At 38.9% G+C, this 13,966-nt stretch overlaps 1 protein-coding gene across 2 annotated transcripts in view; it reads right to left on the bottom strand.

Moving 5' to 3' along the window:
- The window catches only part of myo3b (myosin IIIB), an 80,065-nt gene that overhangs the window by 53,423 nt on the left and 12,676 nt on the right, over positions 1-13,966 (bottom strand). For both annotated transcript variants that reach the window (XM_016668633.1, XM_007546453.2), the window contains 4 exons: positions 8,048-8,113; positions 4,187-4,342; positions 821-905; positions 619-735 (listed from right to left, as the gene is read on the bottom strand). In XM_016668633.1, the coding sequence (XP_016524119.1) occupies positions 619-735; positions 821-905; positions 4,187-4,342; positions 8,048-8,113 (424 nt within the window). The remainder of the gene's footprint in view (positions 1-618; positions 736-820; positions 906-4,186; positions 4,343-8,047; positions 8,114-13,966) is intronic.

Genomic DNA, 13,966 nt, shown 5'->3' with positions numbered 1-13,966 from the left:
AGAAGTTTAAGGTTCGAAACAAAACCAAAAAAAAAAAAGTCTGCTCTGAATGAATGGTATTTTAAAACTATATGTGATGCGTTTTAGTTCAAATATTTAACTTTTTCTGTATTCTAATGACAAAAACATTAAAATATGTGAACAGGGGCAGTTCAGACACTATAAAATAAACTTAGTGCAAAGACAATAGGAGAGGATAAAACAGATTATAATCAGTATACTAATTGGTGAGTCGCATCTTTATACATTTAAACTTTATTTCAGACCAAACATAATACATTAACAATAAGTTGTCTGTGTTGAAGCTGTGAAGCTTCAAATGGGTAAGTGGAGAACTATAAACATGTATCAATAATTTAAACCTTTCTGAACTAAATTAAGAACCAGTGTTTGTTAAGAATGAACTGGAATATCACTATAAACATCTGATCAGAGAGAGACGCCTCCTTTTCAAGTCTTGAAAAGTCAGGCACAAAACATCCAAAACTCTAAATTCACAAAATGGTAAAAATGTGAAATGATCAGCTCATAGTATTATTGTGTTTTTTTTTGTTTTTTTTAATCTGTTCGATTCGAACATTTATCTCTGGGAAAATGTGAAAATGCTTTTCCACCAACCTGAGGAGAATAGATGCTGAGGTTCTGAAAAGGATTGAGAGCGATGAGGATGTCGCCAACGTAAGTGTAGACCTGAAGCTCATCGTACCGCTTCTGGAGATGACTGATTATTATCTCCTTTAGAAAGAAAAAAAGAATAGTCAAGCAGTGTTAGAAATGAAAATGATCAGAATTGACTAATCCCAGTTTAATGCAACTTTACCTCGTCCAGAAACTCCAGGTTTACCAGATCGTCGTCAGGGCAGCTTTCAATTACCAGCGTTTTACGAGTATTAATCCGCTTGTGCCTGTTTGAAATAAAGGACACGATATATGTTACAAGCTGCAACAGGACACCAAAAGTAGTTTGACGGCTGAATCTGAGCCCCGGTCACATCGAAGGCCTCTATAAAGCTCCCCCAGGGGACTCATCTCCCAGTAAAACCAGCTGTGATTGCTCTTCATCTGTGTTTTGACCTATTACTCTCCAACAAGACCCATGAGGCCGGAGGTCAACACGCAGCCAGCTGGCTCCATGAAAACCTCCAGCGACACCCGGTGAATGTGAGAAAGAGTGAAGCAGAGGTGTGACTCAGATTCCTCCCACAGTGTAGGAATACACAGGAACTGCAATCTAATAGCAATCAACCTTTTCCATTAAATTCATAAGATAGAGGTGTTTTATGATGTCAACAGATTCCCGGAGAGAAACAAGGAAACCAACAATGAATCCATCACACTGATGAATCTGTGCAGCTGCAGCCTCACATGATTTATTTTCACACAGTAGATCATTTGTTGCTGGATAACAAGCCAATAAGCTGCAGTGTTGCAGGGAGGAAGCTGTCTGATGATTTCATGTTCATAACTTTCTGTTTCAGACGCACAGAGCCGCCGACAAAGTTACACTGTTCTTAAAAACAAGTCATAACCTAAATATGGACTTCTTTCATTTATTTTTTTAAGGCTCTATTTGCAAGTCTCGACATGACTCTGTTGTCTTTCATGGTTTCAGGGTAAAAAAAAAATAAAAAATCATGAAATTGTTTTAAAAAATCGCTGTCGATAAAAATCGCTGTCGATATAAATTATAAAATGAAGGCAACAGAAATGCATACCAAAAGAATTTAATTTGATTCATTTAAATAAGAAACAAACAAACAAACAAATTTGTGAAAAAAGAAATTGTAACAAGGGGAAAGAAACAACTGGCCTTTGTAAAAAGATGTTATAATCAAAGTAACATGAAAAAGAGGACAAGTACGGCACAGGTTGTTTCAAACACGGACATCGAAAGATGAAATTCACTAAATAATTTAAATCCAAATAGAAAAAGCAAATCAAATCCTATTCGGTCTGTAATCAGTTTCTGTTTTATTAAAAACATTTTCAGTTTGTTCATCAAACAGAAACAAACAGAAGGCGGTATATGCTTTTTGTCCTCACTACATGCAGAATCATTTGGCATAGCACTAATGCAGATGAACATTTACAGTCTTCAGAATGGTCTGATTGATCAGCGGTCCACTGATCCTCAACAGGACGGCCAAAATGATAACAGGCTGCAGGACTTTGTACCTGAAGAACAAGCGACTTTTAAAAGAGTCTAGATTTTGGGCAGATTTTCGTATGAGAGCTAATTAAAACATCTCTGCTCATCAAAACACAACAGTCTGACTGCTGCATGCTGTGTTCGATTTGTTTGCGACATCTTTGTTAACCACCACTTGTGAAAATAATGGAAACCGTCTTAATGCCGGGAGTGCCAGGATTGATGTTCTGAAGTTAAATATAGAGCCCGCAAACCAACCTTCAGATTCTGATTTATTATCTCCAGAAACTCTCCAACACCCAGTGCCGCTGTTAGATTCAATGACTCTGCAAAAATAAATTCAGTTTTCATACCAGAACAAGTGATGGTGACTTTGCAGACAGATTTCCTTTTTTCTTTTTTGGAAGTCATTAGCAGCTGTATTCGACTCATTTTAGACAAAACAAGACATCACGAGAGCTAACCATCTTTTTTTTTTAAGTTTAACTAGTTCAGATGTCATTGTAAGATGCTTGAATGTTCATTTTATCAAACTCCTGAATGTAAAAAGCTGTACTTGGTAGAACCATAAATTTGAACTTTGGTCTGAATTAAAACACTTCTGCAAAGACGAGTGTTTTTGCTAACTCTTGCAAATGACATCTGTTGCTGTCAACGGGTTGTAAGGAATATTTTTTTCACATACAGGATCAGATTGATCTGAATAGCTTTTGTTTCTTGCCAAGTTATAATTTTATAAGTACTTTTCTGTATTTACTCAGGTTTCTTTGTCTGATATTACATCATTTTAATAATCTTAAACAAAAAAATTAAAAACGAAGCAGCCAAAACAAAAAAAACTTTAAACTTTTTCACAGCACAGCAGCAGATTGTGAGTTATGAAATTAAATTCTGAAAGAACGCATTAAAATCACAACATATCTTATGGTATTCAATTCACCAGCTGTATCTATATTCTACTACAATAAATAATCAATCACAAGAGAGAAAATATTCTAGCTCCAGGTTAGTGAATGTTTCCTCCTCTGCCTTCGTCTTAATTTTTCAGTCTCGGTGCAGCAGAAGAAGCAGCAGTGGGGAAATACTCTTGGCATGTGCTCCCTAAGAAGTGACTCCTTGTCCTCGTGTCCCGTTGGAGGAGGACTCGAGTCCTCCAGCGTCTGACTCTCTCCCGCTTTGAAGTAAACCAACGCTATTCCACCTACGGCAGCTACTTTTAAGTTCCCTACGTCTTTCTTATTCTTATCTGCTTCATTGTTCGACGATCAGTGGCATGGGAGACTAAACCGGGCGAGCCCAGTTCTCGCCCTACAAGCTCCTAATCCCATTATCCACTTTCACTGTGGACAGGAATTCGGGATCAGGCTCAGGCACCAACTCTGCATGCTCTCGGGAGTAAACAGAGCTGGCAAGGCATCAGGACTCTCAGTCAAGGGCAGCTTCAGCAAACTCTTTTATAATAAAGATTAAGCACTGCCAGAGTCAGTATTCCTCCAGTAATATGGTCACAGTTTGCGCTGTCATTTGCTGCCCTGTGAGTCTCTGAGCGAAGCTTTAACCTCGTGAAATCTCTTGTATTCATATGTGGATCCTGCAGGCCTGCGAACCAATAACTAGCTCACTAGCTATTGTCGCAAAATCCCATATGGTTTCAAGCTAATATTTATTCCTCCAATCAGGGGCTTAATTGAGTGGACCAGACAAATAGTTGAACACAGATTTAACTGAATTGGTTTTATTAATTTCAAGTAAGTCATCACAATCACTCTTTCTGAATTAGTCATACTCTCTGAGCTTATCTTTAATCACAAACTGTAATCTCCGTTGCCGTGTCTCATCTCCATGCGGCCTGAACATAACAAGATGAGAGGTTGCCCCCTACTGGTCAGACTTGATAACAGCACTCAGTTGATCCCCTGCAGCTGAAGCAGAGATCTCAACACCCAACAGAGGCAGTGTAGATTTTTCACCATTTTTTCTGCACAGACACTTTAGGAAATCGTTTTTTTTTATTATTTTTGTTTTTTAAAGACTTACCTGGTTCTGGTTCTGCACCCAAATTCTTGCTGCTCTCTGATAAGATCTGCTAACTGCTGGCTGAGAGCTACATCCTTGCCATGGACCTGCTTGATGAAGGGATGCTCCAGCAGGTGGGTCACAGACGGACGGGCCTCAAAGTCCTTTATCAAACACCTTAGAATCAGAAAAAAAACACAGTTATTAGGAAACTAAGGAATTATTTCGGCGTTTATAAATCTTTAGGAGAATCACTTGAGCATTGTTGAAAGAAGTCTGAAACAAGTCTGAGTTTCTCTAAGATCAGCAGACAGATTGGACAAACGGTTTGCCAGGGAGACACAGAGCATTTTTAATATCTCTCTTTGCCCTTTCTCAGGTTGTGTCAGACACAAGTTCTCCCCTTAAAGTCGCTGAAAACCACGTTGAATTTTTTTTTTTTTTTTTTAGACTGTGTGTCACAAAGGAAAATCAGACTTGGCTTAGTACATCCAAAAAAGCGTAAATTTGATCATATTTCAAAGTCACAAAACCAGAAAATCTTAAAAGCATGGAAGAAATAGATCACATAAAGAAATTTATCTGTTTTCTGTTTTAGAGAAAACAAATAAATTGTGGGGTTTTTTGTTTTGTTTACCTCTAATGTGTCCTCTGAAACTACAAAACATCTGCTGCTATGTAGGGATTGCTTTAAGATCAACTCAACAACAGCTCTCTCTGAATGGTCTCCCTGAATGTTCATGATAATTAGCTGTGGTTTGTGGCGAGCAAATCCTTCTGCAGCCTTACACAGAATAAATCACAGCGTCACTGTTCAGACAAAGTCCATTCTTTAGAAAAAAAAAACTCCTTACTATGTAAATTATTACAATTATTAAGAATTAAGACATGCTGCTTAGTTGAGTTAATCTGAAGGTGGTCTTTAAGACAAGAAAGGATTTAAAAGGATGGTATTGTGTATTTTACACATTGTGGCATTTTATAGCACAATCTAGTAACTGTTAAACTCAAAATTGCTATGTGTGTCAAACATGGCGTAAAAGAAATTTGACTTTGCCGTTTGATGTCTTAAAAATGGCCTGTCTCTTTAAGAAGCTCCTGCTCTTTCTGACGGTCCACCTTCAGCATGACATCACAACAATGCCTTTGTTCCAATAGGTCATTTATAACCATTAATAGGATCGTTGGACTGTGAAACAGTTTGTATGATGAGGTCATCACATGCACACTTCCACCAGGTGTTTTCTAATTACTGCTAATGCTAGAGGAGCTGAGTGGAGAAGGCATGGAGGAGGCAGAAACACAACAGGAGACTCCAAGGAGGAGCTTTGTGGCAATAGGAGGAGCTTTGTGGCAATAGGAGGAGCTTTGTGAGAGCAAGCGTTTAGGCACCCGGAGTGGTTGCCATGGGAGATTCAAGGATTCCTCAGATATATGCGTGAAAGAATAAGATTATATATCATGATGTAAAGCTCAAAAATTACATTTTACATAATACCCCCTCCTTTAAGATAACACCACTGGACTGTGCTCAATTGTTAAGCTAAAGCTAGAGATGGGGGGGAAAAAAACTCACCAGTCAAATTACTTTCAGCTAATCACAGCAGAAATTCTGTTTTTTTTTTTTTTTTTTTTTATCTGTTCGTTCAGCTCTGAAAGCTAATTCCATGAATTCATTAGTGTTAGAGCATTAAGCAGAGGTTGTTGCTATTAGCCAGGCTGTGGTGCCAGGATGCTGAGCGGAAGGCCACTTTGTCAACCAAGTCAGCTCTTTGGCTGCCCAAGTGGAGACACCAGTGATGGATTTATTATCCAGAATCCCTCCTCTCATTTCCCAAGCTGCCCCCTGAACACACTCTCTCTCTCTCACTCTCTCACTCACTCACTCATTCACACACATATGCATGCAGGCCTACAATGGTTGCAAAGGCTTCCCAAGCAGCCTGCAAAGACTGATAACATTGTCCAGCCTCTCTGCATTCATCTTTAGTGGGCTTTGTCTAAGGAGATTAATGTTGAAACTGTTATACAAATTACAAACCTGCAAATAAAAAGTATCAATTAAACCCACTGCAACTGCACTGCAAAAAATGTTAAAACCAAATGGTTACTAGTTTGTGCATGAAGGGGAAATGTGACAAAGATCAACCATTAACTGATTGATCAAAACAAAAACAAAAAAAGCAAAAATGTCCTCAAAACTGATGGTTAGTTCTTTGTTACATACAAACATTCTGTTAGGCAAAAATCTCGCCTATACAAAGTCAGCAAATTGAATTTTATTTTCTCATTACGGCTCGGGCGAACAGTGCTCTCCGAGTCACATATTAAGGTTGTATATTCCAGGCAATCGCTACGAGCCAAGCCTGACATTATTAGCTTCGCACAGCGGAGCAAATGATAAGTTATCTGGGCCTCAGATTGAACAGATAACTCAGGTAAATCTCTTTGTTCCTCTGTGGCAGATTTACACCGATGAACGACAACAAAAGAGAAGAAAAGAAAAGAAGAGAGGGTTGGTATAATCTGGTGTATATAATCTGGTGATAAAATACCAGATCCAAACAGAGAAGGACCTCTGTTTGCGTATGCGTTCCTGCCGGATCTTAAGTAATAATAATACTCATTAATATTTTTTTGTGAAATAGTTTCATGTTTACCTTTTTAGTGCAGAAAAACAAGGATATGATGTGGTCATAGTTTATAATGTATGCCCTTACTAAATTATTTATACTTGAATATTTATTTTAGCATCATGATTCATTGTAGCTCAACTCTAGTGGTGATCATGAGAGTAAAACAATATTAATTTTGTATGATGTATATTAATACCGAAAGTGTTTTTCTTTCCTTCAATAACTACTTCCTCACTGTAGAGTGTTACATGTATGGCATCTTGTTATCACTTATCATCAAACTCTGGTAACCAGCTTGTTTTATCACCATCTTCAGCATCTTTCATGCTGAAGATATAAATGTACATACTAAAATGCAATATTTGATCAAAATAATTTATTTTAACCTTTGTGTTTCTCTTATATTTCAGTCAGAATTAATGTAAAAAAATTTAACCCAGATCAACTATGGCTCATAAACAATGTCATTATCAACATAACAATGACGCTCAAAACAGGATCAGAAATTACTACATTCTGCCAGAATTTAAGTTTAAGTTGCTCCTTTTATCTTGGGTGAAGATTATTTTAAGCACTGCTGTCTAATTTCAGCACTCTAAGCGTAGCAACACTTTCCTGCACCACTTGGCTGTAGTCTCAGTTTCCTCCTGCTTGCTTTATTTTTCTCTCAAGCTTATGAATTAATTTCTTTATTTCAGTCTTGGAAATGAAAAAAAAAAACTATTGTGAGCTATCTGTTTGTATACTAAATATGTTTCTTTATTCATTTATTGATGTGAAAAAGTCAATAAATGTTTTTGATGTGAAAACGTCAATAAATGTTTTTGGACGGTTGGTTTCCTCCCACAGTCCACAAACATGACTGTCAGGTTAATTGGCCTCTCCAATTAACCTGACCTGTGTGTGTGTGTGTGTGTGTGTGCGTGCGTGCGTGCGTGCGTGCGTGTGTGTGTGTGCATTATGGTTGTTTGTCCTGTGTGTCTCTGTGTTGCCCTGCGACAGACTGGCGACCTGTCCAGTGTGAACCCCGCCTCTCGCCCGGAACGTTAGCTGGAGATGGGCACCAGCACCCCTCCCGGCCCCACTAAGGGACAAGGGTGTAAAGAAAATGGATGGATGATGTGAAAACATGCTTGGTAGGGAGATGGTATTGGTGATGGAAAAGGGAACTAAAACCTTTTCCTCCTTTAAAACATGCAGACCTACAGAAAACATTTAAGTTCATTTCAGCTTTAATGAGACTTACTGGCTGATGAAATGGCTGAAACTTCTGCACCACTGGTCAGGATTTCGGAGTGTGGGCGAGGGATTTCTGCAACAAAATTACAACAAAGATATGAAGAACAGACTTTATCAAAAGCCTTTAGATTGCATGATCTAAAGACAATCTAGATCACGCCTTTAGAAAGAGACCTAAAGACATTCTTTGGATCTTTTTGTGACCCAAAGAGACTTTCTTTTTTTTTCCAAGTTTTCAGATTTGGCAGGTTATGGTTGGCAGACGATGTGTGTGACCATCAGAGGGTTTCTGCTCTGAGCAGCACAGGCTGGTCTGCATCCAGGTCTGTGGCAGCCACAGAAAAAAGTGACAAATGATAACTGTTCATCTTAGGGTCTGGCAGCAAGCATCTGCCACCGAGAGCTGAAAGTTATGGGAGATAGTTATACCTCTGCCAGCAGCATTTACGGAGGCCATCTGTAATGATGCTAACACTTTTCAAGTACGCGGGATGACAGGCGGTAGGGCTGCACGAGGAGCCAAGGCTGGACGGAGCCCGGGTACAAGTCGTCTTCACAGCGAGCTGACAAACCCGACAGCTGGAGGCTGAGCCGTTTGTCACTGTCAGGTAAACAGTGAAACATCTGATCAATCACCTGCTACTGCGCTAATTAGTTCCCAACACTCACATGAAACGCTGCAGTGTTTGGAGGAAAACACAGGTTCAAAAGTCTGTAGTTAGGGCGGTGCAGTTTGAACAGCAACAGTCTGAATTTAAATTTTTTTTTTTTTTTTGAGGATACAAAGAAAGGATGTAAGGGTGCAAAATCTGTCATTTTGCACAGCGTTCACTTAGTCAAGTCTTTCTTAAGAATTCAGGCAGGCAATCCTTTCCCAAGTGCAGATCAAAGCCGGAAACTGACTGTCTCAATGCAACCTCTAATATGAGCCCGAAGAAACGTTCTCGCCTTGATCTTCTGCTATACTGCTTATACATTATAAAGTCAACATAACAGCGCACTGCTGATAACGCTGTCAAGTGCGCTCATTGTGCTTCCACAAATTCACCCTGATATTTTTTTTTCTTTGAGTGTTTGTGTGTGAGCGCTGGCTCACATTGTAAACACAAATGGCTTATTCAAATGTGGGTCCAGGCAGCGCGAGCGCTGTCTGTCAGACGCTCCTCAGAGTGGATTGAGGCAAAATCAGGGAGGCGTCAACAGCTTCTGACAGCTGGAACTAAACCAGGGGGGGAAAAAAAGACAAAAAAAATTAGGCTATTGCGGTTTCTGAATATCATTTTTAATATGCATATTTTTCATATATTTTATTCAGTTTAAATTTCCAAAGAAGTTTTTTTTTTTGCATGAAGTAGGACTTCTGTGTTGTGTTGTCTAGCTGACTAAAGAGACGTCAAAAACCAGATGTTTTACAGGATGTTACTATAAATATGAAGTTATGCATTCAGATCTTTTTAAGATTCAGGTGAATACTATTCAGTACAATACAATATGGGGCTACAATTTCAGTTCTGGACTCCTTACAATCTTGGTTAAGGAAGCAGGAATCATTTTTCTATAGGATGACATCCAGTTTTCGTTTAGCGCTGATCTGCTATTTTCTTTCAAAGAACTTTAATCTGTTCACATACAATTGTTTATAGCTTTTGTTTAAGCTATAAAGGTAATTCAACAAATATTGACTATCGTTGAAAACCATGAAGCCGTGTCGGTTTCTAGGAGAAGGAGGAGGAGTTTCACTGTGTGTGTCCATGTGGCATCATGCTTTAACAAAAACTCTGCCCAAAGGAAGTCGTCCTCTTGCCGTGACTGCAGCTGCATTAGTGAGGACATATTTCTTTGCTGGCGGAGAAAGGTAATGAATCTTTGTAAGGTAATGCATCATGTAGTAACCCTGGATCCAAAGTAAATATTCAGTCTATCGTCCGGGGTAATTGGTGACTGTAGTCTGGCCAAAGAATAAGCCTTGACCCCGGCTTATTTAAAAAAAATCTGCAGAAGAAATCTGAGGCGTATATTCCCCAAAAGAGACACTGTCTCTGATCCCACTGACAAACCAGTGCTACCTCCACTGTCCACTTTGAAGCATGCAGACCATTTATGTCTACAGGAAGTTATGCAGCAGTGAAGGTTGAGAAAAAAACAAAGACGGTGCAATAATCTTTACAGCAGATATCTTTATTAAAGGCATCAGAATAAATTAATCCCAAGCACTTCATCATATATTGTGAAGTCACTCAGATGTGAGGCATTACTTCTGAATTAATAAGATCACGACCCCCCTTGAAACAGCTGAAAAACTGCACGCCTTGTTAAAGCTTCATAAATCAGTAGAATGCTATTGGATGATGCTACCGATCTTCTAAACTCAGACGTCCCCTTTCTTGTGCTCTTAGACGTTTGCCCACATGCCTTGTAGAGGATCAGATAGGGAGAAAAATTATGTTGTGTAAGAAAAATAAAAAGGAATGTAATATAAAAAGAATACTGCTGCAAACAGCACTGATTTCTTAAACAATAAGAAACACAGCTGTGTTAAAACTATTTTTATGACAGAGAGTGAGCACCTGTGTGCAAAAATAAAGACTTGTTCAGTGATTGGGGCCACCCAGCCAAAGTTTTGGCTCATCCATCACCACCACCTCTGCACAGGACTTCTTTGAGCATACATGAATGAGCAACTGAGTGCTGCCGCTGCATTTATCATGTCGCAGACAGCTGCGTCGCCCATGCTGCACACCGGGACGCCGCCGAGAGCTCCAGTAAGACGACTGCATCAGAGGTGGAGATATTAAAGCCCTTAATCATGACCTACTGGTGAGCTCCTGTCAGGAAGGAAATCGCTCAAACAAAAGGTGTGAGGTTACTTAAGCCCATCAAAACATTTCTTTTTAAGTGTGACTTCCTGTTACAGGAACAGGGAGCGACTTCATTAAAGAAAAATCGATGGGGCAGCGTGTTCATGTCAGCAATATTTTTGACCAAAACCTGAGAAAACTACAGGTGTGATCGTCCAGAATTATTATTATTATTATTATTTTTTTTTTTGCCTTTTGTTTGAGGTAAGGGATTTTGATTTTGTGGATTGTTTCTGTATGCTCAGAGATGTCAAACTTTAGTCTGTTATTAACCTGTAATACTAGATTTAATGCAGATGCCAACAGACGATAATGCGTGTGGCGATCCTTTGGCCTTTCCCACGTTAGGGTAATTTTATCATCATCATGTGGTTATTTGTGATTTTGTCTCGTTGTCTTAACATGGATTATTCTATAACTAGAAGTATCTGAATTTGATGGGCATAATAACTAATAACTGTGAAGATCAGGCAGTCCAGCAGGTTTGGTGATGATAAAGTCATTTTGTCAGGATGAACATTTGTCCACCAAACAGAGAGAATTTAAACATTTCTTTGGGAAAAAAGAATCAACTCCAGGACGTGACAGGAAGCAGTCCAATTGAAAATTAATGGTGGGATGTTTTTTTTTTGCTTTTTTTTTTTTATTGGTGCATGATGAGGTTGTTTCATACAAACCTGACCTGCTAATTACTAGATGAGCAGGTTTTAGTCGTTTTAAAGACAAATGACATGAATTCTCCGAGTCAATGTCTCGGAGAATTCATGAAGTCAGAAAAGTCAAATGAGGTGGGAGAAAGTTTTATTTTGATGTTTTTACATTTTTTTTCTCAACATGACTGATTTTACATGTTTATTTTTCACACTTTGTTTAAAGTAGTGCAAATAATTATCATAGTTTCATTATTTGTTGAAAGCCTGAATGTTCAATATAATAAAAGAAACTTTATTAATCCTAATGGGAGATTAGACATGGTAACTCACTACCTCTGCTTAAATAGTCATTATAGATAGAAAAGGATGTTACTGAAAGAATGTCCTGCGCTGGTCTGTGTTGCAGCTGATCTGCAGATGCCTCTGACCAAAGACACTCTGTTCTTCTACAGTCTTGTGAAAAGGACATTCAGGATTCTTCAATATTCTTAAATGCCACAAAGTCACCCACCCTATCTCTGCTTTCAGTCTCTTTTTTTGTGTCAAATGTGTCTTTTTTTTGAGTGTTGTCTTGTTGTGAAGTAAAACCGTCCACAAGGATTTTAATATTAAACCGTGGGGTGGAGCTAACTTTTTAAAAATAACTTTTCATTCACTGTTGAACGCCGTCTCCATTTTCTGCTGCTTAGGCCATAACTTTGTGCTATAATTTTTATGAGAGCAGTTTCTCTGCATCTGGCCAGTCTGAATCTCTCTCCCTGAGCTTTGTGATTTTATTAGGCCTTGTTGCCCCTGACAAGCCATCATTTACTCAGTCTTCCATCTTGCTCGTTCTGGTCTTCGCCCCGACGAATGCGCACTGTGTTTAATGCGTGTGTAATGTCGACAGAGATTCGGATGAACAATCACAACCTTGTCCGTCATTGCTGCCTCTCTAACCTTTACAACAAATTTTACACCCTCTGGTTTGACTTTACATGGACACTCTGAGGCTTTATAGCACCGAGAGCAACCAGCGTTAGCAATTAACCTTTCCCGCATACTAAATATCGAAGAACACCTTTGATGTGACTAATTAATTTTGCAGTTGATGATTTTACAGCTTTGCCTTCTGTCATGCTTCATTAGGTTCACTCATAGCCACAGAGAACATCGTAGGTCTATCATGTACACCGCAGTACACCTAAACATATTCATTAATCTAATGACAAGGTGATAATAGGGTGAAAAAAAAGAGATCGCAAACATTTAACTTCGCCTTAAAAGTGTAAACATCTGTGATTTATTAGAGAGTTCAGCTTAATTTGTCAGATAACAACTCCGACTACAATATATAATATAAGTGACCCTGCAAGATGCTGCTGTGCTCCATCATGGCCACATGAAGATTGGCTGAACGTCTATTTGGCTACTTTCAGTTCATGCAGCAGCAGAGACAAAATATGAGCCGATGCACAGCCGGGGTTGTTTTCAGCTCTTTTTCCTAGAGAGCGTTAAGAGAATCAGTAAAGCCAGCGATACAGGCAAGATTAACCACATAGCAGAGGAACACATTAATATGTGAAAAATCTGAATTATTGCATGTTTTAGTGCAAACATGTATGAGTCAAGGACTATCCAACAGAAGAAAAAGCTCTTCTGGAAAGCCTCTGTGATGCATTAACGGGAAAGATACGTAAATAAATCAGAAACTCTCCAATCGTCAAAGCCATGTAAAAAGATGAATCTCTAAGATCTTATCATGAATCACTGGCGCCGCCACCGGAGACCCAAAGGTGAAACACATTTCCTTATTTAGAAAGTAATTCCTTCAGGAGTGATATGAGCATTTCCTCCTGAATTCATCTGTGGAGCTGCAGCGTCAGTAGGGGGGGAAATACATTTGAGATAAATGTCATGGTGAAAGAATCATTTCATGCCTCCACACACACACTGTGATTTATTTAACAACCACTAAACCTTTCAGGTCACAATTCAAAGGAAAAGGCCAGACTGTGTATACTTTAACTTGAACAGAGAGGGGAGGAGTGTCGGTATAAGAAATATATCTCTTCAAACATTTCTGTAAAACTTTGAATGAGTAAAATGGAATTTGACACATAAATGCAGATGAATTACAGTAGCGTGTGAGAAAAGGCTTGATTTAAAAATGCAGACCTTTTAATTTGAACACATTTGTTTGGTCGGGGATAAAAGTTTATTGTTCTGGGCCCTCCAATCTGATCTCTTCTCATCAGCTCATTCTTAACTATTCAGGTCAGAGAACTGTGGTTACCGGGCAGGGGGGATGATTTTGTGTTTTGTTAAACATTCCAGTGCAAGTTTGGCCACATGTTTTGGATCATTCTCCACTAAAATGCATGGTTTTTCATTTGGTTGAGTCCAAGAGGTTTTTACTAAACAGTCCTTAATGCG

Source organism: Poecilia formosa, unplaced genomic scaffold (assembly GCF_000485575.1).
Source record: "Poecilia formosa unplaced genomic scaffold, Poecilia_formosa-5.1.2 Scaffold16, whole genome shotgun sequence".
NCBI lineage: Eukaryota > Metazoa > Chordata > Actinopteri > Cyprinodontiformes > Poeciliidae > Poecilia > Poecilia formosa.
The sequence above is the reverse complement of the archived record's forward strand: the minus strand, read 5'-3'. Positions and strand labels throughout refer to the sequence as shown.